This window comes from Neltuma alba, unplaced genomic scaffold, assembly GCF_004799145.2.
Source record: "Neltuma alba isolate B1F8T4 unplaced genomic scaffold, ASM479914v2 tig00012515_pilon, whole genome shotgun sequence".
NCBI lineage: Eukaryota > Viridiplantae > Streptophyta > Magnoliopsida > Fabales > Fabaceae > Neltuma > Neltuma alba.
Genome location: NW_021636982.1, coordinates 646605 through 672604, shown reverse-complemented (window position 1 = coordinate 672604; position 26000 = coordinate 646605). Strand labels below are relative to the sequence as shown.

Below are 26000 nucleotides of genomic sequence, written 5' to 3'. Positions count from 1 at the left end.
TCATCGATTATTATAAGTGTATACTTTACTTGATTGCAGCCGCTAAAAATTCTGGAGAAGAGCTAAACAGGCGAAGATAGGCAGAAAAAGGCATTTAACAAAAAATCTTAACTTAGCAATGAAGGCAAGAACTTTTTTACTTCCAAAAGAGTGAAGGCATTTACTTAACGAGCAAGCCTAATTGAAAGTTAAAGAAGGAGTCACAAAGCCTTGGTCATATCATCAGTTTCCAATAATTCAAGAGCCCTTGTTCATAACCATAACCTCCATAACGAGAGCCACACTCCAATACAGGTACTATATATCTTCTTGCATGCTTTTATGTGTGTGTGTATTTTATCAAATTCAAATTCAAATAGGTTACGTTGTCGTTACAGTTTCTGAAACATTTGCTGCATTTGGTGGGTTAATAATATTGCTCCCATGGCTTCAACTGCTATACCGGAACAAATTTCATTGAGAGTTGTTGTGGACAAAGAGCAAAACAGAGTGCTCTATGCGGAAGCAGGGAAGGATTTTGTGGATATTCTTTTAAGCTTCTTGACATTGCCACTGGGAACTATTGCTAGACTCGTAAGTAGGGATTCAAACACGAAGCCTTGCCGATTTGGATGCATAAGCTCGCTGTATGAAAGCGTGGGAAATCTGGACCCCAAGTATTTGAATTCAGAGACATGCAAGCAAATGCTGCTTCAGCCAAGGAACTCCATGGAACGTTATAATCAAAACCTCAAACTTAACATTGATGACACTGAGCCAACCAAGTATTATGCTTGTATAGATTGTCTTTTTCAAGGACCTTCTCTGGTGACCACTTTCAAGAATATGAAATGCAAATGTGGGCGGAATTTTACGTTCCTTCTGAACCCTTGCAAATGGCTCTTATGCAGTCCTCTGTTAAGTGGATCCGATAAAAACGCGAGTGGTGATGCTGGAGGTAATAATTGCAATGCATTTTATATTTTTTGTTATCCTTATTAAAAAACCGTATTTGATTCGATTATTATATTACTTCTTTCATACCTACTCCAAAATGCAGATAATACATGGGAAGGCTATGTAAAGGAGACCGCATCTTTTATTATTTCTGACGATCTATCTGTAACTCCTGCTCATTTCAATACAACATTGTGTCTGCTAAAGAATCTACACTCTGAAAGTACACCGGAGGAATCCACTATGGTTCTCAGTTCAAATGAGGTTGAGTTCTACAAACATTAAATATATCTTATTTTCTTTATATCACATCACCTGATGCTTTAATTTATTATGTTTTCGAAGATTTTGGACCTACTCAAGTGCTTGTTGATCTCCAAGATGGCACTCACAGATTCATTGTTAAGGAAGAAGCACGACCTCGTGCATTCCGAAACCTCGTCCAAGATAACTGATGAGAGACAAGGCAGAGAGAGCACTGGGACGATGAAGATGAATGTATTGATGTCAAAATCGAAGTCCAAGATATTGTTTGCTCAGGTTGAGGAAGATTTCATGGACCAGCTTCTTAGTTTCTTGACATTCCCACTGGGAGCTATGGAGAGAGTTTTAGAAGGAAACTCTGGGTTGGTGTGTGTCGATAATTTATACAACAGTTTGAGCAACTTTGATTCGACCAGGCACTTGAAGTCGGAGAAGATGAACAACATGTTCGCTAGCCTGAAGGTAGCCCCATATTTTAAGGCGAGTAACCAGATGTTACCTATTGATGAACTGATGTATCCGTCAAAGTTAATTTATTGGCGGACGAAAGATTCACATTGTTTGACTGCCGATGCAAATCTGTATAGTGAATATTATTATAAGGGAGAAGTAAGAATGCGCGATCCTAAGTCTACAACAACGGAAGAAAAATCAGGCAATGGATATGCTAAGGGTGGAACCACATTCATGGTTGCCGATGACTTGTCTGTGAAACCTTTATCATCTCACGATGTTTTATCATCTTTACTAACTGAATTCAAGGTGCCTTACCATGACTTGGAGCAAAAAACAATCTGCATTGGGGCACAAGAGGTACGTATCTTCTAACCTTTAGACAGACAAATAACAGGAGATGCAAATTTTGTTTAGGTCGAAAAAACAAGAAGTTTAATGGTTTGGGGTTTTCTTTTGTTATTTTCTTTCCTTTTGCTGTGAATATGATCAGACTTATTTGTAAGCTTGCTGCAATCTTTTTTTGCCTTCTGTATCAGACTCATGCATGCATAAAAATGCAGGTTGTGAGCATCCTTAAAGCTTCCATGGTTTCAACATCAGCTTTGACAATTGGCCTGAAGGAATTTTTATCGAACAATATTAAAGAAGATGATGAAACAAAGACGGAAAGCAGAAACATAACCGTTGGCTAAATAGAAGCCGGAGAGCAACGTCCTTCAATTTCTTGACTCTTTTTCAGACTTTTGCCTTGTTGTTTTGTTTTGAAAAAGTGTGATGGCTTGTGATTGAATCAATAATTATATTATATAACGGTGGTTTACGGCTCTTTAACAAGTCCTCTTAGCAAAATCAGCAAGTCCTCTTCTCATATCCAAGTAATTAGCCCAGATAAATTTATACAATCTAATTATCATTCGAATACGCTACACATAGTGTATATTTAAAGACGAAAATAAAGTGTACAATGGTAGTGAATTAAGTATGGATTATCTACATGGTCAACTTAATTGAATTGTGCATATTGTCCATCTATGGTGCAAATTGACGACGTAGCGGTGTGTGTATGTGGCTGCAGTTGAGATGCTTGAGGTTGTGCACTGTAAAGGGACACAAATGATTATTTTTATATAAGATTAATTGAAATCCATATTTATTTTGTTAACTTTCGAGCATGCTAAAAAGAAATTTGAAATATTTTTATTTTCATATTATGTATAAAATTAAAAAATGATAACACGCACATAATTGAAATTGAATTGAAATATTTTTATGTTGCAAAATAATTATTGTTTTGGAATTTTAAAAAAATAAATTTCTCTTTAAAACTAAATTAAAGAGTTAATTATTTTTGTACAAATTCTCTTCATAACAACTCTTGATTTAAAGGGGAGATGGAGAACACCAAGAAGATAATTAAATATTTAATATGATAATATTTTAACTAGACGTAATCTGAAAACTTTTAATAATCTAAACTATTTAATAATTTTTATATAATTTTAATTTTAATATTAAACTATAATTAGGGAATATGACAGAAAAATGACAAATGAATTTCATAATGCCAAAAACATCTCCTGAATTTGAGAAATCTCAATTTAGTCATAAGAGACTAATTTGGCATTTATAAGTTTGCTGAAATGACCATATAGTCCTTCATTTTATTTATTGTTTTTAAAATTCCAAAGCTCCCATTGACCGGCTAGTCGTCAGAGCTCTAGTGGTAGCAGTCACTGGAGCTCCGGCGATTGGCCAACAATTGGTCGCCGGAGCTACGGTAGTCGAAAACAATTTTTTTAAAAAAATTTTACAACTTCAGTATAACGGCTAACAACTTTTGTAACAGTATTAATAATTTCAATATAGCAGTTAACAACAGGTTTTCTAGGAAATTCAACAAGCTCTGGTGACCGGAAACAATTTTTTTGAAAATTTTTATAATTTCAGTATAACGGTTAACAAATTTCGTAATGCTATTAACAACTTCAATATAGCAGTTAACAATAGGTTTTTCAGAAAATTCAACAATTGGTCGTCAGAGTTCCGGCAGTTGGAAACAATTTGTTTGAAAATTTTCACAACTTCAGTATAATGATTAATAACTTTTGTAACGCTATTAACAATAAGTTTTTCGAGAAATTCAAAAAGTACCATTTTTGCAACTTCAGTAATGCCGTTAACAAGTTCTGTAACTTTATTAACAACTTCGATATAGCGTTTAACAACATGTTTTCTTAAAAATAAAAAAGGCATGTTTTCTTAGAAATTGTAAAAATGCTACTTTTTAAATTTTTCGGAAAACTTGTTGTTAAGTACTCTATTGAAGTTGTTAATAACATTACAAAAGTTGTTAACTGTTATACTGAAGTTGTAAAAAAATTTTAAAACATTGTTTCTCGCTGCCGAAGCTCCGACGACCAATTATTGAATTTTTTGAAAAACTTGTTGTTAACTGCTATACTGAAATTGTTAATAGCGTTACAAAAGTTGTTAACCATTATACTAAAGTTGTAAAAATTTTCAAAAAAATTTTTTCAGCCGCGGAGCTTATTGAATTTCCCAGAAAACCTGTTGTTAACTGTTATACTGAAGTTGTTAATAGTGTTACAAAAGTTGTTAACTGTTACACTAAAGTTGTAAAAAAATTTTAAAAAATTATTTCCAACTGCCGGAGCTCTAGCGACTAATTGTTGGCCGATCACCGGAGAGCTCTGGGAACCAATTGTCGACTGGTCACTGGAGCTCCAGTGAGCAGCCGGCCAGTGGGGACTTTAGTATTTTAAAAACAATAAATAAAATAGAAGGTAATATGGTCATTTCAGCAAACTTATAAATGTCAAATTAGTCTTTTGTGACGAAATTGGAATTTCCCAAATTCAGAATATGTTTTTGGCATCATGAAGTTTATTTGTTATTTTTTTTGGTCATTTCCCTCTATAGTTATTCTAAAAAGGAATAGTTGAAAGTTGCGCGTTAGGCGGAGCCAATCTGAATTCCAAAAAGCGTAGCCTCATTGGCAAATTAAATTTCTTCGTTCTCAATGACAGTGCAGATTAATGGCATTTGTTTGGGACAAAAAGGATCAGCCCAATCGAAAGTGGAACAACAAATTAAATATTCTTCTGCCTATTATTCCTCCAAGTGTCCAGTGTGGTTGTGCTTATGCAAGACAGCAATGGTTGAGAATTATAAAGCCTTCTGCTACTCAGCTCTTCTTTTCGGCCTCTCTTGTTGAGTGGGTTTCTATGAATCTGAAACAGGATTTTGCTTCTAACGGGAACACTGAAGGGAGTCTCACCTGGGGAGTTGCAATTGGCGAAATGAATTCATTTATCAAGATAATTTTCAGAAACCTCTTGAACGCGCCATTACGATTTTAAATACCCGTCACAAATTCATTATGAGGAAAGATCATTTACAGTGTGATGTTAGTGCTGCTATCTCAAGCAGTGGATTCCACCTCCTCCAAATACTGCAAAATTAAATGTCCATGGGGCTAAATCTGAAATTTCAGAGTCTATTGCTTGTGGTGGTGTTTTTAGAGATTATCGAGGTAATTGGATTGCTGGATTCTCAAATTATCTTGAGAATTATAGTGCCCATGAAGCAGAAGAATGGGCAATGCTTAATGGACTCAAAAACATTATAGTAGAATCTGGCAGTAAGAAACTCACTAATGCACTATTAGGTGTGTTTAGTTGAAAGGAAGGGGAGGAGAGGAGAGGGGAGGGCAAATGAGCCCTTCTCCTCATTCGGTTAGAAATTTTGGAGAGGAAGGGATCCCCTCCCTCCCTCCCTGATTTTGCCTTCTCCCAAATTAAGATTTTTTGAAAGGAAGCCAAAATATTATACTGTTTTCCTCTCATGCTTTTGTGATATTTTATTAATACCTATAAAATATATTATTATAGTATTTATTTTAAAAAATATATATTATCATAAGAAAAATATAAAATAAATATTGTTATAATTAAAATATATTATAATAAAAACTAATTTAAAATAAAAAATATTATTGCAATGAAAAATTATATTGTTACAAAATGAATTAATTTTTACAAATATATTATGTTGTTAAGTAAAATCTATTTTAAATTTGGGAAAAAATAGAAAAGGAAAAATTTTATTTTTTTGGAGCATATAAAATTTATTAATTTGATTATTTAAATTATATTATTATATTTATTAAAATAAAAAAATTACTGCACTAATTTTGAAATACACATATTAATATGACAAGATTGAATATTTATAGAATTAAATAATTTGAAATAAGATGTGAGTGAATTATATAATATATAAATAAAATATAAATTAATATATAAGGGTAAAATGGTAAATTAATTGTTACTATCCCGCTCCTCTCTCCCTTGAACTAAACAAAGGATCATTGAATATCTCTCTTTCCCCTTCTTTTAATCAAATCAAATAAAGTAAGGTTAAAACCTCCCCCTAACCTCCCTTATCCCACCCTCTCCTTTCTTCCTTACTCTTCCCTCAAACCAAACAGCCCCTTAGAGAAACATAGCTTAAATGCCACTTGCGCTGCTCCCTTGCTGGACATTAAACAGTATTTATTGAGGAGCTGGCAGGTACAAATCAATTTTGTCCATAGAGATTGCAGTAGGATTGCTGATAGCATGGCAAAGAGGGGTTTTACAACTACTTCTTTACCTGACATGGTACTTCAATAGATGAGGGTTCTGGTTTAGAAAGAAGCTATGGGATTACAATCTCCAATGTTTTAATTTTTGCTATAAGCTTCGACCTCTCTTATGTACCAAAAAAAGATTGGATCAAATATTAATTATTAATATTATAATAAAAATCACAGAGGAGCAATCCAACTCTTTCCATAAAGAAAAGGTCATAATTAAAAGGTAGTGGCCTCCCTCTTGTATCACCAATGCTTTGCATTACATGTAGATAATTAAATTGGATCTTTAAATTTTCGAATCTTACAACTGATTTAAAATTAATTACGCTTTGCTTTAAGAAATTTCGCCATAATCTTTGGCATAGAGATGTCCATACTAAGAGATCATAGATTCATGATGATGATCTTTTAAGCTTAATTTGAATAAATAAATTAGGCAGCAAATTCTCTACGCTTTGCAGAAGTTAGTCCTCTTTGGCAAGTTAATTGTACAATTTCCTCGTGTTGTTTCGGCAATGGTGATGTTGCTTTTGGACTCATCTTTAATACTACTTTCGGTCCTTAACATTAAATCTTGTTTGACTTTTATTTTAATCCTAAATATAAGACCCTAATCTACTTTGTCTCTATATTGTATATTTTTTTTCTAAGGTAGTTATTCTAATAATGATAATTCTAACCAATATACTTAATTGACAAGGATATTTTAGAAAATACAATATATATTTATTACAAATAACTAACTTAACTTCTTTTCTTAATTTTCTCAAATTAGTCAATTAACTTATAATTAAGACCAGAAGTAGTAAATTATTAGTGCTTATTGTTGACTTTTATTTTAGGGAGAATTTCACTGAAGGACTGTAGAACACAATTAATATCAAAGAGCCCCCAAAACTTTCTGAAACCTCACTGCAGGACCAAGGGACCAAATTGAAATTAAAATTTAGAGTGAGATTACAATAATACCCCTCTCTGTTTATTTACTAAAAATAAATATTTACCAGAGTTACTGTTCCGGCCACCGGAGGTCGGAGGTCCGGCCACCGGCTCCGATCAGCCTCCGGTAGCCGGAATTTTTTTTGTTTAAAACAAGGTGGCCAAGGGAGGGTTTGAACCCATGACCTCTTGGCATATCAAAAGGTTTACAACCACCAAGCCAAGCAACCCATTCAAACATAAAATGCAAATAAAAATACATATAACAAAACAAACGCAACTGTTTGAGTGTAAGTGAACAAGTGAAATTAGACGATCTACATGTAAAAGTCAGCAATTTACAATAAAAATTAGGTAAACTACAAATAACATAATAGAAGTCATAAACTCAAATGCAGGTGTTTAAGTGCAAATGAGCAAGTAAAATTTGAAGATTTACAATAAAAGTTTATGGATTCACAATCCAAATTTGACAAACACAAGAGAATTTACAACCCAAAATGTAAATGTTTGAGTGTAAGTGAACAAGTGAAATTTGACGATTTACAAGTGGAATTCAGCAATTTACAACAAAAATTAGGCAATCTACAAATAACATAATAGAAGTCATAATACCAAATGCAAGTGTTTAAGTGCAAATGAGCAAGTGAAATTTGAAGATTTACAACAAAAATTTATGGATTCACAATCCAAATTTGACAAACACAAGAAAATGCACAACCCAAAATGTAAGTGTTTGAATGTAAGTGAACAAGTAAAATTTGACGATTTACAAATAGAATTCAGCAATTTACAACAAAAATTAGACAATTTACAAATAACATAATAGAAGTCATAATCCCAAATGCAAGTGTTTAAGTGCAAATAAGTAAGTGAAATTTGAAGATTTACAATAAAAGTTTATGGATTCACAATCCAAATTTGGCAAACACAAGAGAATTCACAACCCAAAATGTAAGTGTTTGAGTGTAAGTGAACAAGTAAAATTCGACGATTTACAAATGGAATTTAATAATTTACAACAAAAATTAGAAAATTTACAAATAATATAATGGAACTCACAATCCTAAATACAAGTGTTTAAGTGTAAATGAGCAAATGAAATTTGAAGATTTACAACAAAATTTTATGGATTTGTAAGAGAATTTCACTTGCTCATTTGCACTTAAACACTTGCATTTGAGGTTATGACTTCGATTATGTTATTTGTAAATTGCTTAATTTTTGTTGTAAATTGCTGAATTCTACTTGTAAATCGTCAAATTTCACTTGTTTACTTACACTCAAACACTTACATTTTGGGTCATGAATTCTCTTGTGTTTGTCAAATTTGGATTGTAAATCCATAAACTTTTATTGTAAATCTTCAAATTTCACTTGCTCATTTGCACTTAAACACTTGCATTTGGGATTATGACTTCTATTATGTTATTTGTAGATTACCTAATTTTTGTTGTAAATTACTGAATTTCACATTTAAATCGTCTAATTTCACTTGTTCACTTACACTCAAACAGTTACGTTTGTTTTGTTATATGTATTCTTATTTGCATTTTATGTTTGAATGGGTTGCTTGGCTTGGTGGTTGCAAACCTTTTGGTGTGCCAAGAGGTCATGGATTCAAACCCTCCATTGGCCACCTTGTTTTAAACAAAAAAAAATTCAGCCACTGGAGGCCGACCGAAGCTACTGTTCCGGCCACCGGTGGCGGCCACCTAAGCGCCGGTGGCTGGACCTCTGACTTCCGGTGGCCGGAACAGTAACTCCGGTAAATATTTATTTTTTAATAAAATAAAAAGAGAGGGGTATTATTGTAATCTCACTCTAAATTTTAATTTCAATTTGGTCCTTTGATCCTGCAGTGAGGTTTCAGAAAGTTTGGGGGCTTTTTATATTAATTGTGTTCTGCGATCCTTCAGTGAAATTCTCCCTTTATTTTATATTGGCTTAGTACTAATCAACAAGCATACTTTCCCTGACGACATATGTTAATCTTTTCTAGGGCGTGCATAAGGTAGATCTTTTTCATTTTTTTTGGTTTTTAATTAGTCCATCACTCTATCTTCTAACAAATCTCCGACTTTTTAGAGAAATTATCATTTTGTTGTGTTAGACAATCTAAAAAGATATGACTATATTCACATAAATGAAGAGCCATACGTAATAACATATTTTATATATCATAATTTAATCAGAAGACGCGTCTTCATCGGTACAATTTATAGTTTTTATTATGAAGAGTTCCTATTGAATTTTAATAATTACTATCTCTGGTCCTTAATATAGAAAGCTAGTTGACTAATTTGAGCAGAATAAGAAAATTAATTAAGTTAATTATTTGTAATAAATATGTGTTGTCTTTCCTACAATATTTTTACTAATTAAGTGTATTGACTAAAACTACTGTATCAAAATAAGAGTAAACTGATCTTTACTCTTCCACAAAATGAAACATGACGTGTTTACAACATTTAGTTGTTCAGTTGTCTTGAAAGGTTGAAAGGTTTCAATGCGATACTTACAGAATTATTCACATCTAGATACCTTTTCTGAGAATAAATTATTATTTACTTTATAATATGTAGTATGAGTAGTATTTTTTTTTTTGGGATACAAAGCATAATGTATTTTCAATATTTAATACATACGGTCTAATGGGGTTTATGAATATAAGCCCAAGTATGGTACCGCTTATTGAAACAAGGCAAGGCCTGTGAATTACGGCAGCTCCAAGCAACCCAATAATAAAATTTGTAATTCTGGAGGGAGAATTACAATGAGTTCTCGATGATTGGTAAGTTCCAATAATAAGTAAGTAGTTATTATTTATTATTCTGAAATTTGTTGTTGCAAGTTGCTCTGTTATTAATAAAATTTTTAAGTAAATATGTTTTTTATTTAGAACTTTATAATGATTCTCCCAACTCTTAATGTTGCAATCCGATCCGGTCCAGTCAGATGAGTATATGAAAAAAAATGTAACCAATGGTATTATGATTTACTCCTTAAATACAAGGTTGGTTTTTGGCTCATGTTTGCATAAAACACTCTAATGAATTAGTATTACCATATGTTGCGTTCATACGTATAGGATGTGTTCTGGTGAGGTTTTCTGTTGAATTTAGGGTCTAATTTTTAAAACAAAATGTAAGATAGTCTTCTCACTAATATAATTATGGCTTATTAATAAATTTCTTAAAAAATTATCAGAAACACGATAATGGGTGATTTTTATGTCTCTAATATCGGCGATCACAATTAAAAAATAGGATGCGTATTTTTTTAATTATATAGTTTAAAAATTAGATATAAATATGTTAAAAGATTTATGTTATATACTAATTATATATAGGAAAATACTTAGATTAAATCTCCTATGTCCAATTATATCATGTTTTTCAATTACATATAGTCATATATGACACATGACACATATCCATATGTGATAAGAGAACTTGATATAATTATATATATATATATATATCATAATTTACTTTATGTTTTAGGTGATTTTATTTTTCTTCAATTATTGTAATTACTGGAGAAGAGCTAAAGAGGTGAAAATGGGCAGAAAGGCTTTAACAAAAAATCTCTACTTAGCAATGAAGGCAAGAACTTTTTGACTTCCAAAGGATTGCAAGCATTTACCTTAGCAATGAAGGAGGAGTCGCAAAGCATTGGTCATATCATCAGTTTCCAATAATTGAAGAACCCTTGTTCATAACCATAACCTCCATAACGAGAGCCACTCTCCAGTACAGGTACGATATATCTTCTTGCATGCTTTATATATATATATATATTTCAAATTCAAATGTGTTACGTCCCCGTTACAGTTTCTGAAACGTTTGCTGGATTTGGTGGATTAATAATATTGCTCCCATGGCTTCAACTGCTATTCCGGAACAAATTTCGTTGAGAGTTGTTGTGGACAAGAGCAAAACAGAGTGCTTTTGCCGAAGCAAAGAAGGATTTTTGTGGATATTCTTTTAAGCTTCTTGACACTGCCACTGGAACTATTGCTAGACTGTAAGTAGGGATTCAAACACGAAGCCTTGCCGATTCGGATGCATAAGCTCGCTGTATGAAAGTGTGGGAAATCTGGACCCCAAGTATTTGAATTCGGAGACATGCAAGCAAATGCTGCTTCAGCCAAGGAACTCCATGGAACGGTATAATCAAAACCTCAAACTCAACATTGATGACACTGAGCCAACCAAGTATTATGCTTGTGAACGTTGTCTTTTTCAAGGACCTTCTCTGGTGACCAATTTCAAGAATATGAAATGCAAATGTGGGCGGGATTTTACGTTCCTTCTGAACCCTTGCGGATCGCTCTTATAGTCCTGTGGTTAGTGGATCCGATAAAAACGCGGTGATAGTGATACTAGAGGTAATAATATCTTTTTGCAACCCATTTTATGTTTTTGGTCTATCCTTATTGAGCAAACCATATGCTACGTTTGACTCGATTATTAATAATTTAATATTGCTTCATCTCCTACCTGTCCAAAATGCAGACGATACATGGGAAGGCTATGTAAAGGAGACTGCATCTTTTATTATTTCCGATGATCTATCTGTAAACCCTGCTGATTTGAGCACAATATTGTGTCTGCTAAAGAATCTATGCTCTAAAGATCCACCCCAGGAATCCACTGTGGTTCTTCGCTCAAAAGAGGTGAACTTCTGGAACCATTGATTATGTCATCACTATGAGTATTAAATCCTTTATCTCTCATCATCTGATGATTTATTATGTTTTTGAAGATCTTGGACCTGCTCAAGTGCTTGATAATCTCGAAGACGGCACTCACAGATTCATTGTTAAGGAAGGAGCACAGCCTTGTGAATTCCGAAACCTTTCTCAAGATAACTGAGAGACTAGGCAGAGAGAACACTAGGACGATGAAGATGAAGGTATTGATCAGAAAATCAAAGTTCAAGATATTGTTTGCTCAAGTTGAGGAAGATGTCATGGACCAGCTTCTTAGTTTCTTGACATTCCCAGTAGGAGCGCAGCAGTAGAAAGAGTTTTAGAAGGAAACTCTGGATTGGAATGCGTCGACAAATTATATAACAGTTTGTTCAATTTTGATTCAACAAGAGACTTGAAGTCAGAGAAGTTGAAAAATGTGTTCGCCAACCTCATGATAGCCCCATTCTTTAATGTTAATAACCAGATGTTACCTATTGATGAACTAAAGTGTCCGTCTCAGTTAAATTGTTGTTCTAACCACTACGCTGTTGGTCCATATTATTTGACTGCTGATACTAGTTTGTATGTCCGTGGTGTGAGAAGAGTAAGAATGTGCGACCCTAAGTCCCCAATAACGGAGGACAAATCAGGCAGTGGATATGCAAAGAGTGGAACCAAGTTCATGGTTGCCGATGACTTGTCTGTGAAACCTTTATCATGTCATGATGTTTTATCACCTTTAACTGAATTCAAGGTGCCTTACCATGACTTGGAAGAAAGAACAATCTGCATTGGGGTACAAGAGGTACGTATCTTCTAACCTTTAAACAGACAAATTAAAAGACATGCAAATTTTGTTTGAAACCAAAAAACAAGAAGTCATATGGTTTGGGTTTGTTTTCCCTTGAATGTGATCAGATTTATTAGCATGCTTGCTGCAATTTTCTTTTGCCTTTTGCATCAGACTCATGCATACAAATGCAGGTTATGGCATCCTTAAAGCTTCCATGATTTTCAACATCAGCTTTGACAATTGGCCTGCAAGAATTTTTATCAAATAATGTTAAGATGAAGGGGAAACAAAGACGCAAAGCAAAAAAAAAAATAACTGTTGGCGAAATGGAAGCCTGCGAGCTACGTGACTAGTGCTTCGATTTCCTGATCCTCTTTCGTAATTCTACCTTGTTGTTTTGTTTTGAAGAAGTGTGATGGCTTCTGACTGAATAAATAATTACATAACGGTGGTTTGGTGCCCAACGTATTTGCTTTATCCAGTCGTATTTGCTTTATCTAGTGATTCTCCTTCGCTTTCCTATCAACTATAGAATTCGCAACCCCCTACTCCAGATGAAAAGAACTTCATAAAACAAGTGGATGATTTTTCCCCTTTTAGGTGATGGGGAGCCATTTCGTTCTATGAATTTCATCCACGATCACATGGCTTAACTTTTCCACACGAGTGAAAATATATGGAGAAATCAAATCCCCTTTCCCCACTCCATAAGCTCTGCGCATTAATACTATCAATACAAACCACAATGATTTTACAAAGTTTCAGGCTGAGACGAGTTTCTATTAGTATTTCTCGGGTGAAATTCCATTCCAATCTATAACGGTTTTCAAGTTCACTTTGGCTGCTGTGAACCCCACAACCTCCCCCCCCCAAAAAAAAAAAAAGAAAAAGCTTTATTGAGCAAATTATTCCAAGCAATTATAGTGATATCACTGCGCTGCCTTCCCTATTATAAAACTGCGTTGGTTTGTTGCCAACCAACTTACTAAGATACTGTTTGGTATGAAGCATGGAAAATGAGAGGTAGAGATTGTGATTGAGATTGGGATTGAAAAAATCTATTAGAAAAATTACTTGTTACATAGGATTGGACAAAACTATGTGTATGAGATTGGAAAAACCCATAACGGGAGATGGCATGGTATTCGCCAATCTCATCTTCATGAGTTTGTCTAATCTCACGTAACAAGTAATTATTTATACTAAATACTTCTTTAATAATTTTTTTGAAGTTTAATCTTACTCTATTTCTTATTTTTAATGGTTTGTACCAAACAGAACCTAAGTGTGCTTGGCCATCACTTTGGAGATGATTTATATTTGCAGAAAAGAGTACAAGGCATTGAATCTATTAGCAAATGCCCAGTCAATTCTTTCCTTAAACGGTATCTGCATGAGTTGAGCTTCTTCAATACATGCCCAGTCAATTCTTTCCTTAAACGGTATCTGTATGAGTTGAGCTTCTTCAATACAATCTTTAATAGGTCTCATGGTTGCATAATTACAAGACTCATTACCTACGTACGTACCTTGTCATTCAAAGAAAGATAGGCGCTGAAATCTCCAATAGTAACCTGATATTTCTGCTAATATTTTCAAGGTCCCCCACAACTGTTTTCTTCAGCATAAATACGGGACAAGCGGAAGTTCTCGTCACCGTTGACATCAGTGAAGAAGTTGGGCAGTTGAGAGATTCAAGTAATAGTCTAAGATTCATGGATTTAGGGTGTTTGCCACCTTTAATAGTTATGGCTTAATGAAAAAAACGAAAAAGCCACCTTCTCATGAATAATCAACAAGACAAAGGATTTTTTTTAAAACTGGAATAAAGTGAAGATTGATCTCTCAAGATCATTTGAGAAGAAAAACTAATTTCGATTGGCGCGTGAATAATTTTACTGTACCAAAATGAGAGCAAACAACTCTTCAGTCTCCAACAAAATGAAACATGATGTGTTTACAACGTATAATTGTTCTGAAAGGTTTTAGCACAATACCTATGAATTATTAACATCTAGTTGCCTTTCTGAGAATAAATTATTATTAGGATAAGATATTTAAATACCTTGGAGTATTTATGAATGAGCATCCAGCACCTAAAATTTTTTCTGACTCTTATATGCTCAAGAAGTTTTATTTCATATAATTTCTGTTCTAAACTACTATTCACCGTTAAGTTTAACCATTAAGGATACTGGTCACATCGTGTAATTTAACAATCAAATTTAACGGCTAATTATTGTCAATGTATTTTTGTTACGAAAATAGACTTTTTGGGTATATAAGAGCAAAAACAATCCACATGCTGAATGTTTTTTCATAGATGCTTTCGAGGTATTTGAACACTTTATCCCATTATTGTTTACTTTATAATATGTGGCATAATATATTTCTGGCAGAAAAAAGAAAGTAGTAAAATATATGAAAAAATTCGATATTCAATATACACGGTCCAATGTTTTGGCCGAAAAAATACATACGGTCCAATGGGGTTCATATATTACTATACGCTGCGTTGATAGCCATAGGAGATATGTCGTGGCCGGAAAAGGGTACATGATACGTGCAAGTGAGGCTTTCTTTTGAATTTAGGGGTTAATATAATCTTTAGTGTCATCAAATTTACCCTTATTTTGATTTTGGTCTCTCAAATTTCAAATTATAGGTTTTGATCCCATAATGACATAATGGTCCAGATTTTTATTAAATTATAGGAACTGATATTTTAAATGAAAAAAATTTAAGAGATCAAAATTTATAATTTGAAATTTGAGAGACTAAAATCAAAATAAAGGTAAACTTAAGAGACAAAAAATTGTAATAACCCTTTTTGAAAACAAAAATGTAAGATGATGTTCTCACTAATATGATTATCGTTATATTAATAAAATTCTAAACAGATATGACAATGGGTGATTTTTAAGTCTTGTAATATCCGCGAGCACAACTTAAAAAATGATTTATATTTTAAAAATTAAATATAAATATGTGACGAAAGATTTATATTATACGTATCATAGTATCATAATTTATTTCATGTTTTAGGTAGTTTTATTTTTCATGGATTATTATAAGTGTATACTTGACTTGATTGCAGCCGCTAAAAATTCTGGAGAAGAGCTAAACAGGCGAAGATAGGCAGAAAAAAGCATTTAACAAAAAATCTTAACTTAGCAATGAAAGCTAGAACTTTTTTACTTCCAAAAGAGTGCAGGCATTTACTTAACGAGTAAGCCTGATTGAAAGTTAAAGAAGGAGGAGTCACAAAGCCTTGGTCATATCATTAGTTTCTAATAATTCAGGAGCCCTTGTTCATAACCATAACCTCGATAGCGATGTGTGTATATTATATCAAATTCAAATTCAAATAGGTTACGTCGTTGTTACAGTTTCTGAAACATTTGCTGCATTTGGTGGGTTAATAATATTGCTCCCATGGCTTCAACTGCTATACCGAAACAAATTTCATTGAGAGTTGTTGTGGATAAGGAGCAAAACAGAGTGCTCTATGCTGAAGCAGAGAAGGATTTTGTGGATACTCTTTTAAGCTTCTTGACACTGCCACTGGGAACCATTGCTAGACTCGCAGGTAAGGATTCAACCACGAAGCCTTGTCGATTCGGATGCATAAGCTCGCTGTATGAAAGTGTGGGAAATCTGGACCCCAAGTATTTGAATTCAGAGACATGCAAGCAAATGCTGCTTCAGCCAAGGAACTCCATGGAACGTTATAATCAAAACCTCAAACTCAACATTGATGACACTGAGCCAACCAAGTATTATGCTTGTGCATATTGTCTTTTGGAGAAGGTGGTTCTCTGGTGAGCACTTCCGAGAATATGAAATGCAAATGTGGGCGGGATTCTAGGTTCCCTCTGAACCGTTGCAAATCGCTCTTATGCAGTCCTCTGTTAAGTGGATCCGATAAAAACGCGAGTGGCGATGCTGGAGGTAATAATTGCAATGCATTTTATATTTTTTGTCATCCTTATTAACAAACCATATTTGATTAGATTATTAATATTTTTCTTTTAGACCTTGTCCAAAATGCAGATAATACATGGGAAGGCTATGTAAAGGAGACTGCATCTTTTATAATTTCTGATGATCTATCTGTAACTCCTGCTAATTTCAACACAACATTGTGTCTGCTAAAGAATCTACGCTCTGAATGTCTACCGGAGGAATCCACTGTAGTTCTTAGTTCAAATGAGGTTGAGTTCTGGAAACATTAACTATATCTTATTTTCTTTATATCACATCACCTAATGCTTTAATTTATTATGTTTTCGAAGATTTTGGACCTACTCAAGTACTTGTTGATCTCCAAGACGGCACTCACAGATTCATTGTTAAGAAAGGAGCACAGCCTTATGTATTCCGATACCTCGTTCAAGATAACTGATGAGAGACAAGACAGAGAGAGCACTGGGACGATGAAGATTAAGGTATTGATGTCAAAATCGAAGTCCAAGATATTGTTTGCTCAGGTTGAGGAAGATTTCATGGACCAGCTTCTTAGTTTCTTGACTTTCCCATTGGGAGCAGTAGAAAGAGTTTTAGAAGGAAACTCTGGGGCGGTGTGTGTCGACAAACTATATAACAGTTTGTTCAATTTTGATTCAACCGTAGACTTGACGTCAGAGAATCTCAAAAACATGTTCGCCAACCTCATGATAGCCCCATATTTTAATGTCGATAACCAGATGGTACCTATCGATGAACTAAAGTATCCGTCTGAGTTAAGTGTCTGTTCTAACGAGCATGCTATTGGTCCATATTATTTGACTGCTGATGCAAGTTTGTATCTCCGTGTTGTGAGAAGAGTAAGAATGTGTGACCCTAAGCCTCCAATAGCGGAGGGGAAATCAAGCAATGGATATGCAAAGAGCAGAACCAAGTTCATGGTTGCCGATGACCTGTCTGTGAAACCCTTTTCATCTCACCATGTTCTATCATCCTTATTAACTGAATTGAAGGTGCCTCACCATGACTTGGAAGAAAGAACAATCCGCATTGGGGTACAAGAGGTACGTATCTTCTAACCTTTAGACACAACAAATGAGATGCCAATTCTGTTTGGAACGACTGAGATGCAAATTCTGTTTGGAACGAAAAAACAAGAATTTATATGGTTTGGGTTTGTTTTCCCTTGAATATGATCAAATTTATTTGCATACAAATGCAGGCTGTGAGCATCCTTAAAGCTTCCATGGTTTCAACATCAGCTTTGACAATTGGCCTGAAGGAATTTTTATCAAATAATATTAAAGAAGAGGGCGAAACAAAGACGCGAAGCAGTGGCTAGTGCTTCAATTTCTCGATTCTCTCTTGTACTTCTGTCTTCTTGTTTTGAAGAAGTGTGATGGCTTATGGTAGAATAAATAATTATATAATGGTGGTTTGGTGCTCAACGTATTTGCTTTATCTAGTAACTAGATGGTGCTGTCCCGTGCGTTGCACGGGGAGCAATTACTTTAAATGAGAACCTCACCTAAAATAATGTCTCTTTACACTTAAAAAAAAAAAAATCAAAGTGTTAACGCTACAACCATTGTAGAAACATAGGACTGCTATTGAAAAAACTGAGCTCCCTCTCTCTTGTATCGGGCGGTTCAAGCTTTTCTTTTATGGCGATGCTTCCACTTAACATTTGGAGAGCATTTTATTTGCAGTTCTCTAAGTATCTCCCAATAGATTAAATTGGTATTTGGCTCTCTCTGTTTTTTTTTTCCCTCTCTAACCACGTCCCACCACGTATTGATGAAAATATCTGATATTGTAATTAGGATGAATATCATTACTTAGTAAGGGGGGAAAAAAATCTCTATTGGGCCTATAATCCACAACATATGACGAAAATATCTAAAGCTAAAAAATGCGTAATTTCCAGATGCTTTTCATAGTGCTTAATTTATTGTTTACTAATATTATTATTTGATACAAAGAAAGTCACCAAAATCACCATGCGTCATTAAATGCCACCTCCAACCTATTTAACGGTCTTTAGTCAGTACTCATCATAACAATGAATACTATGTGCTTATCACTATAATACAATTTAAACCATCCAAAATCTAATATGGATGGCTCAGATTTAAAATTTTTAATATATAATTTTTTAACTGGTAAATTTATTTTTTAAAGATATCTTAGTTATGATATTCTATTTACTTAAAACTCTGTATCTATTAAAGCAAAAAGTTGATTAAAATATATAAAAAACTTAAATTCAATATGAACCATCTAAAATCGATCTGAATTGTTCAAATTGTGATAAGCATTCCATACTCATCATTGTGATGAGCATGGAATGTGCTCCCTCTATTTGTTGGTGAGTTTGAAAGGAATCTAGTTTCAGTGCTGATCGCAATGATAAGCACTATGATACTCATCAAATCTCAACCATTCAAATTTAATATGGACGGTTGAAATTTAATATTTAATATTTTTATTTCTTAAAAAATAATTTTTTAATAGGTATATAATCCAAAATAAATATAATATCTTAACTATAAGTTTTTTAAAAAAATAAATTTTTACTTGAAAATCATTAATTAAAAATTTTAAATCTAGGGCATAAAAATTGATTTTAAATAGTTTGTTTTCAATTTAATGGTTATATTTCTGATTTTAATTTCTGATTTTCCTGATTCATTCTATTGATGGGCGCTCAACTACCCGGCAGGGATGGATTTTTGGAAGGTGGAAGAACAGAAGAAAACCAGGGCAATAATGTCTTTTTACTAATTTTTGTTTGAGTTGGGTCTTACCTATTTTTTCTTCATCCCATCCCAGACCAAACATAATATTAAAACTTAATACCAACTCCAATCCCATGCCCATTCCCATTCCCATTCCCAACTCCATTCCCAATCCCTTAAACTTTAATACCTAGAATCAAACATGACCTTAGTGTTTTCATGGCAGGTTAGTTTATTACTTTGTTGGATAAACTACAGGATATTGATTGAAGAGGCTACATCTATGAATTGAATATGGAATAAAAATGCAACCACATAGAGAGAGAGATATAGTCATAGTTGAAGTATGTCTGTACTCCAGGAAATAAGCTGATTCTAGGAAAAGGAATATGTTTGGAAAAACAAATGAGGGATGCTTAACCTAAATAACGTTATGCTGGATTATCCGCATGGAAACTAAAACTTTGGCCCACAAAAAAAAAAAAAAGGGAAACTACGACATATAAAAAATGATTTCGTGATTGCATGACTTCCGGCAGCTAAGCATTCTTTTATCTTTGCATTTGCCTATAACCATTGGACAACAAAGTGTCTTCATAAGTAAGCATCCTTTTATCCATTTGCTAATAAGTTGTTAGGGGTCATTAAATTGACATGGCAGCATTAGTTTTAAATATGGTCTTGTGATTTTTAACTGACAAATCAACCCATGCAGCTTTTCTCTTACGCAACTGTCACTGTTAATCTTTTATTTCTTCAGTGACAACAGCTATAATATAGCCGAAGGACCAGATGCTTACAAACAACAAACAACCAACAACCAACATGATCTTAACTTCTATTTTTTTATATGAAAATCTTATACTACTAATATTATATATTCTATGTTTTATGTTAAAAATGAAAACGCTGAAGTTTTATGAACATAAACATTGTTATTGTTAATGGAAGGTTTTTCTATGCGCAGAAATCCCGCATCTGATTATGATTTATTATTATACTAAAAATAACAATGTTTATATGATCACATATGATTATGTTCATGTATATGCAACCATACATGTTGCCATGTTAGTGAGTTACTTGAAGTAATTGTCGCAAAGGTTTCCTTGGCGAGTTGTATAGTCTTAAAAAAGTCTTGGTAACAAAGAAATAGATTGTTTCATTAGTGAGTTGTAGCTTTGAAAAAATCTCACTCATTAAATTTGACGCATAAACATTGTCATTGTTAGTGTCCACATCAAGGGAGCAAATTAATATTCTCAAAGTACTACTTGGCCATAACAGCAAGGAGTTAATATCTCATTCCCATGTCTGAAGTAATCATTAGCTTCACTTATAATTGTATGCCCTAATCGGATGTCTTGGCAAATGATCTTTTCATTGTCTATATTTTATAGCAGAGATATGTTTCGCACTTTTAAATTGATCCGACAATTGAGTGGAATTAAGGGAATGAAGTTTAAGTGAATAACTCTCTTGTCATATGTATTTTAAACTTTGACTTGCAGCTCTTAGACTTTTCCTTGTGATAAAGGATGAATAGCTTTGCCTGTAAGGATCGGGTCCGACTGGTCGCAAACGGGAATGCAAAGCGCCTTCCTTACCATATCATGAGCTCGATACCTGCGAGTGCACATGAGATTAGTCTGACCGTTGTACTGAGATACCCTGAGAAGCGATACCATCCTATTCAAAAAAGGATGAATAGCTTTTCCTAATTTCCTTGTCAAGTTAACTTTTTCAGAAGTTTTGACCGGTTTCATTAGAGACAAATTTTACAGCCTGCACCGCACTTTTGCCGGACAATTTTGCATTACCAAAAGTTATCTACATACGAAGCTCTGTAGCACTTACAGTCATTAGTTAGAATTTAATTATTCATAGGATAAACCACCACGGTCCACATTATGCATTCTAAGCAAAGGTCAGAGTACGCGTCCAAAAATATGCACAACATCTAACATCTTCCGGTGTGCAGTATGTCAACTGATTGAAAAATCCACCCCCATGAACCTTTTTACTACTTGACATCCTATCCCGTCTTATTCCATGAACCATCGCACTAAATCTTAAATGTGAATCAGCATTTCAAAGTATATTATGTGGATCATCACAAAAAGTCAAAAAAACATTCAAATGCTAAATAATAAAAGACTTTGGAGCATCCTTTGCATTTCGTGGCTCGGGAATTCTGCAAACATATACATGGTTGGTTAATAGTATCAAAAATATTCTATAGATATAGATGAAATTAATAGTTGGACTTCGATAGCACAACGTATAAAGTACAAGGTTTACATTTGACTTTGATTTTTATTTGCAACAGGATGCCCCTCTTGGGTGGAAGAAAAATACATGTTTAAAAGGTCCCCACACACGCACGTTATTCAATTTCATTTTTTCTGGAAAATGACGTGCCCCGTCTTTCTTTCACCTATGTGAATTGATTTCGTCTTTTGTGTAGATCCTTACAATTGGACAGAGAATATAGAAAAACCCCATCAATTAATCTTGATATACTGTTTCAAATGCCAAATCAGCAAAAATAGGTAAAATGAGAAGAGGAATGAGAAAACTTCTTGAGGTTTGGACAAAGCTTCTTGACTTGGAAAAGATAACAACACTTGCATTGAAGAAGGCCCTTGGATCGAATGAAGGTCTAGTCTGTGGGACCATAATTGTTGACAGGAAGTAGAAGCATTTTGTCTTCCTTTCTTTGATAGTGATCCTTATTCACTTGCAAACATTTCATACGTCTCCCTCTCTCTGCTATGTCCCTTGATTCTACTGATAAAATGTTCAAGGATGGAGAACCTAGAGAGAGTTGATAGCCACAACACTGAATCTGGTTGGGAAAAAGATGAAATTTTGGCAGCATGAGAAAAAACGATAGCTGAAATATTGCTGAAATGAGGAAATATAAAATGGAGATATAGGATTACAATATAAATGTACAATCGCTATTATCTCGTAGATTCGCTGCCCTCTTTAATGTCCATGCTCGTGAAAAAGAAGGGGGAATGTCATGAAGTGGAAACATCCACCATCCTTTTTCAAACGAACCTGAAGGCAAATGCTGCGGGTATGAAGGTCAAGATATAATGTAAGAAGAAGAGGAAAAATAATCATCAAAAAAGAAGCCAAAAGCACTGCAAGCTGACTTTATCTGTCATATCCTCAGCGATTTCTCTCTACTGTCGCATCCTCGCCTGAAAAGAATCACCGCCGATTCCTCTCATCTCTGCCTCCCAACTATCATGGCCATCGTGATCATGGCTTCTCCGTCGTCGCCAAGGCTGCTAGATCTCCCTACCATCCTTACTGAGAAATGAAAAAGAAGAATGCGATGGAATAGAGAGGGCGAGGACCAATGTGTAGCCCTCACTCCTGTCACTCACCTTCCTATAGCCATGATCTCCTCGTCTCTGCTTCCCCAGTGTCATCGCCATTCTCATCAGTGCCTCTCCGCTGTTGTCGTGGTCACCAGATCTCCCCACCATCTTCAGTGTTTAGCTCCTCATTAGTAAAGACGTAGACTGAAGAAGAAGAGACCAACGAAGAAAATGAGTGAGGCGCTTTGAAAAAGAAATTGACGGTTGGAGGCTAAGAAAGATGATATGGGAGGGGTTGAGAAGTGAGCCGTACGAGAAAGAGAGAAAGTGTGATGCCGAAGAAATAGAAAGGACAAGACAGTGTTGACAGGACTCATAAATGGGGAATTTGCAACCCCCCATTATAGATCAAAAGAATTTCTAAAATTTTCATAAAATAGGTGGACGATTTTTTTTTCTCCCTTCCAGGTGATGGGGAGCCATTTCCTTCTATGAATTTCATCCATAATCACATGGCTTAACTTTTCCATACATAGAGTGAAAATATATGGAGAAATCAGATCCCCTTTCCCCATTCCTATGTACAACTATGTACAACTTCTGGTTCTTATCACATAATCAATTTGAAAAAAATTAAGAAAATTAATTAAGTTAGTTAATTATAATAAATTTGTGTTGTCTTCTCTAAATTATCCTATTTAATCATGTACATTAAAAATATCTTTTAGTGAGAACACCTTGCAATTAATGAGAATATTTTAGAGAAAATATTATAAATTTGAGAGACAAAGTGGATCGATATCTTATATTTAAAATCAAATTCAATCTTTAACTAGCTTTTATATTTAACCATTGTACTATGGAAATTAATTTCAACCATCGTTTAATGCTAATCCAAAGAAGTTCTTTCAAAATTTTAGTGTTGTTCAAGAAACGATAACTAACTTAACTAATTTTTATAATATACTTAAATTAGTCAACCGGTTTTTATTTTAAGGAACAGAGGTAATATATCATAATTTATTTCCTGTTTTAGGTGATTTTATTTTTCTTCAATTATTGTAATTACCAAAGAAGAGCTAAAGAGGCGAATATACTTAATTAGCAAGAACATTTTAGGAAAGCAACACCTATTTATTAAAAATAACTGACTTAATTTATTTCTTATTTATTTAAATAAAGCCGACCTAGAAGAATCAATTTCTTCAAAATTTGAGAAAGCAAATTCTCTTTGGCAAAGAAAGAAAAAGAAAAAGCAAATTCTCTAACAAAAAGGGGTCAAAAAAGAAAAAGAAAAAGAAAAAGAAAAGGAAAGGAAGGAAGAAAAAGATAAAAAAGTTAAAAAAAAAAAAGTTGAAAGCAAATTACAAGACTTTATTTTTAAGGAATTATGATTACTGCGATCTGTGGTCTGCCGAAGGAAATACTCCTATTACTGATTATAGCTACCCAAACATGATCATATTAAAATAAAATTATAAAAAATGATAATATTAAAATATACTGGGATTACTATGGGAAGACTAATTTAATAATTTTCACTTGTAAAGATAGTAAGAAGTTGAAGCAAGCTGGATCATACTTCTCATTTTTTTTATTTCAAAATTAACTACTCTCTCCGGCCTTTTCTATTAAATCATATTAACTACCTTTTTAAGGATTAAGGAAATTAATTAAATTCACTAAATATTAAAAAAATTTGCAACTTTTTAAACTTAACCTTTGATAGTTATAGCTTAAAAAGCCACCTTCTCGTCAATCAACAAAACAAAAGATTTTCTTAAAACTGGAATAAAGTGAAGGTTGATCCCTTACGTTCGTTTGACGAGAAAATCAATTTCAATTGACGCAAAAATATTTTTACTGTACCAAACTAAGAGTAAACTACTCTTTACTCTCCCACAAAATGAAACATAATGTGTTCACAACATATAGTTGTTCTAAAAGGTTTCAGCACAATGCCTATGGAATTATTAACATCTAGTTGCCTTTCTCAGAATAAATTATTATTAGGATAAGGTATTTAAGTATCCTGAAATATTTAAGAATGAGCATCTAGCACCTAAAATTTTTTCTGACTCTTATATACTCTAAAAATATTATTTCATGGTATTTCTATCTTGAACTGTTATCCACCGTTAATTTTGACTGTTATGGACCTCAGTCATATTGCATAATTTAACAATCAAATTAAATAGCAGATAACAGCTAACGTATTTTGGCTACGAAAATAAACTTTTTGAGCATATAAAAGCAAAAGAAATCCACATGAATACTTCTGAAGTATTTAAGCACTTTATCCTATTATTATTTACTTTATAATATGTAGTATAACATATTTCTAGCAGAAAAAAGAAAGTAGTGAAATATATGAAAAAATTTAATATTTAATATATACGGTCCAATGTTTTGGCCGAAAAAATATATACGGTCCAATGGGGTTCAGATATTACCATATGCTGCGCTGATAGGCATAGGATATGAGCTGTGGCCAAAAAAAGGTGAAGGATATTTGCTAGCGACGTTTTCTTTTGAATTTAGGGTCTAATTTTTAAAAAAGTTAATATAATTTTTAGTTTATCAAGTTTATCTTTATTTTAATTTTAATCATTTAAATTTTAAACTATAGGTTTTAGTCTTTCAAAAGGGAGAATGGTGTAAGTTTGTATTGAATTATATGTATCAATATTTTAAATGAAAAGAAACTTAAAAGAACAAAAACTGTGGTCAGGGACTAAACCAAAATAAAGACAAACTTAACAGACTACAAATTATATTAACTTTTTTTAAAACAAAAATGTAAGATGATTTTCTCACTAATATAACTATGGTTATATTAATAAAATTCTAAATAAATATGACGATGGGTGATTTTTATGTCTTGTAATATTTGCGAGCACAACTTAAAAATGATTTATATATTTTAAAAATTAAATATCAATATGTGATAAAAAGATTTATATTATACTAAATATATAGTATCGTAATTTAATATTATTCATGTTTCAGGTAATTTTAATTTTCATCGATTATTATGAGTGCATACTTTACTTGATTGCAACCCCTCAGAAAAAGGCACTTAACAAAAAATCTTACCTTAGCAATGAAGGCAAGAATCTTTTGACTTCCAAAAGAGTGCAGGCATTTACTTATCGAGTAAGCCTAATTGAAAGTTGAAGGAGCAGGAGTCAGTCACAAAGCCTTGGTCACTTCATCT

At 33.4% G+C, this 26000-nt stretch overlaps 1 protein-coding gene across 1 annotated transcript; it reads left to right on the top strand.

Annotated features, from left to right (window-relative positions):
- Positions 1 to 423: 423 nt before the first annotated feature.
- Positions 424 to 18052, top strand: LOC114727957 (uncharacterized). Its single transcript, XM_028914747.1, has 4 exons — positions 424 to 937; positions 16798 to 16958; positions 17040 to 17774; positions 17933 to 18052. The coding sequence occupies exons 1-4, from the start codon at positions 424 to 426 to the stop codon at positions 18050 to 18052; spliced, it is 1530 nt and encodes a 509-aa protein (XP_028770580.1).
- Positions 18053 to 26000: the final 7948 nt, after the last annotated feature.

What these genes read in the sequence shown, in the direction of transcription:
- LOC114727957 (XM_028914747.1), top strand. Translation starts at nt 424, where the DNA reads ATGGCTTCAACTGCTATACCGGAACAAATTTCATTGAGAGTTGTTGTG. An exon ending in CGCGAGTGGTGATGCTGGAG is followed by an intron (nt 938 to 16,797) that starts GTAATAATTGCA and finishes TCCAAAATGCAG; the next exon opens with ATAATACATGGGAAGGCTAT. An exon ending in TAGTTCTTAGTTCAAATGAG is followed by an intron (nt 16,959 to 17,039) that starts GTTGAGTTCTGG and finishes ATGTTTTCGAAG; the next exon opens with ATTTTGGACCTACTCAAGTA.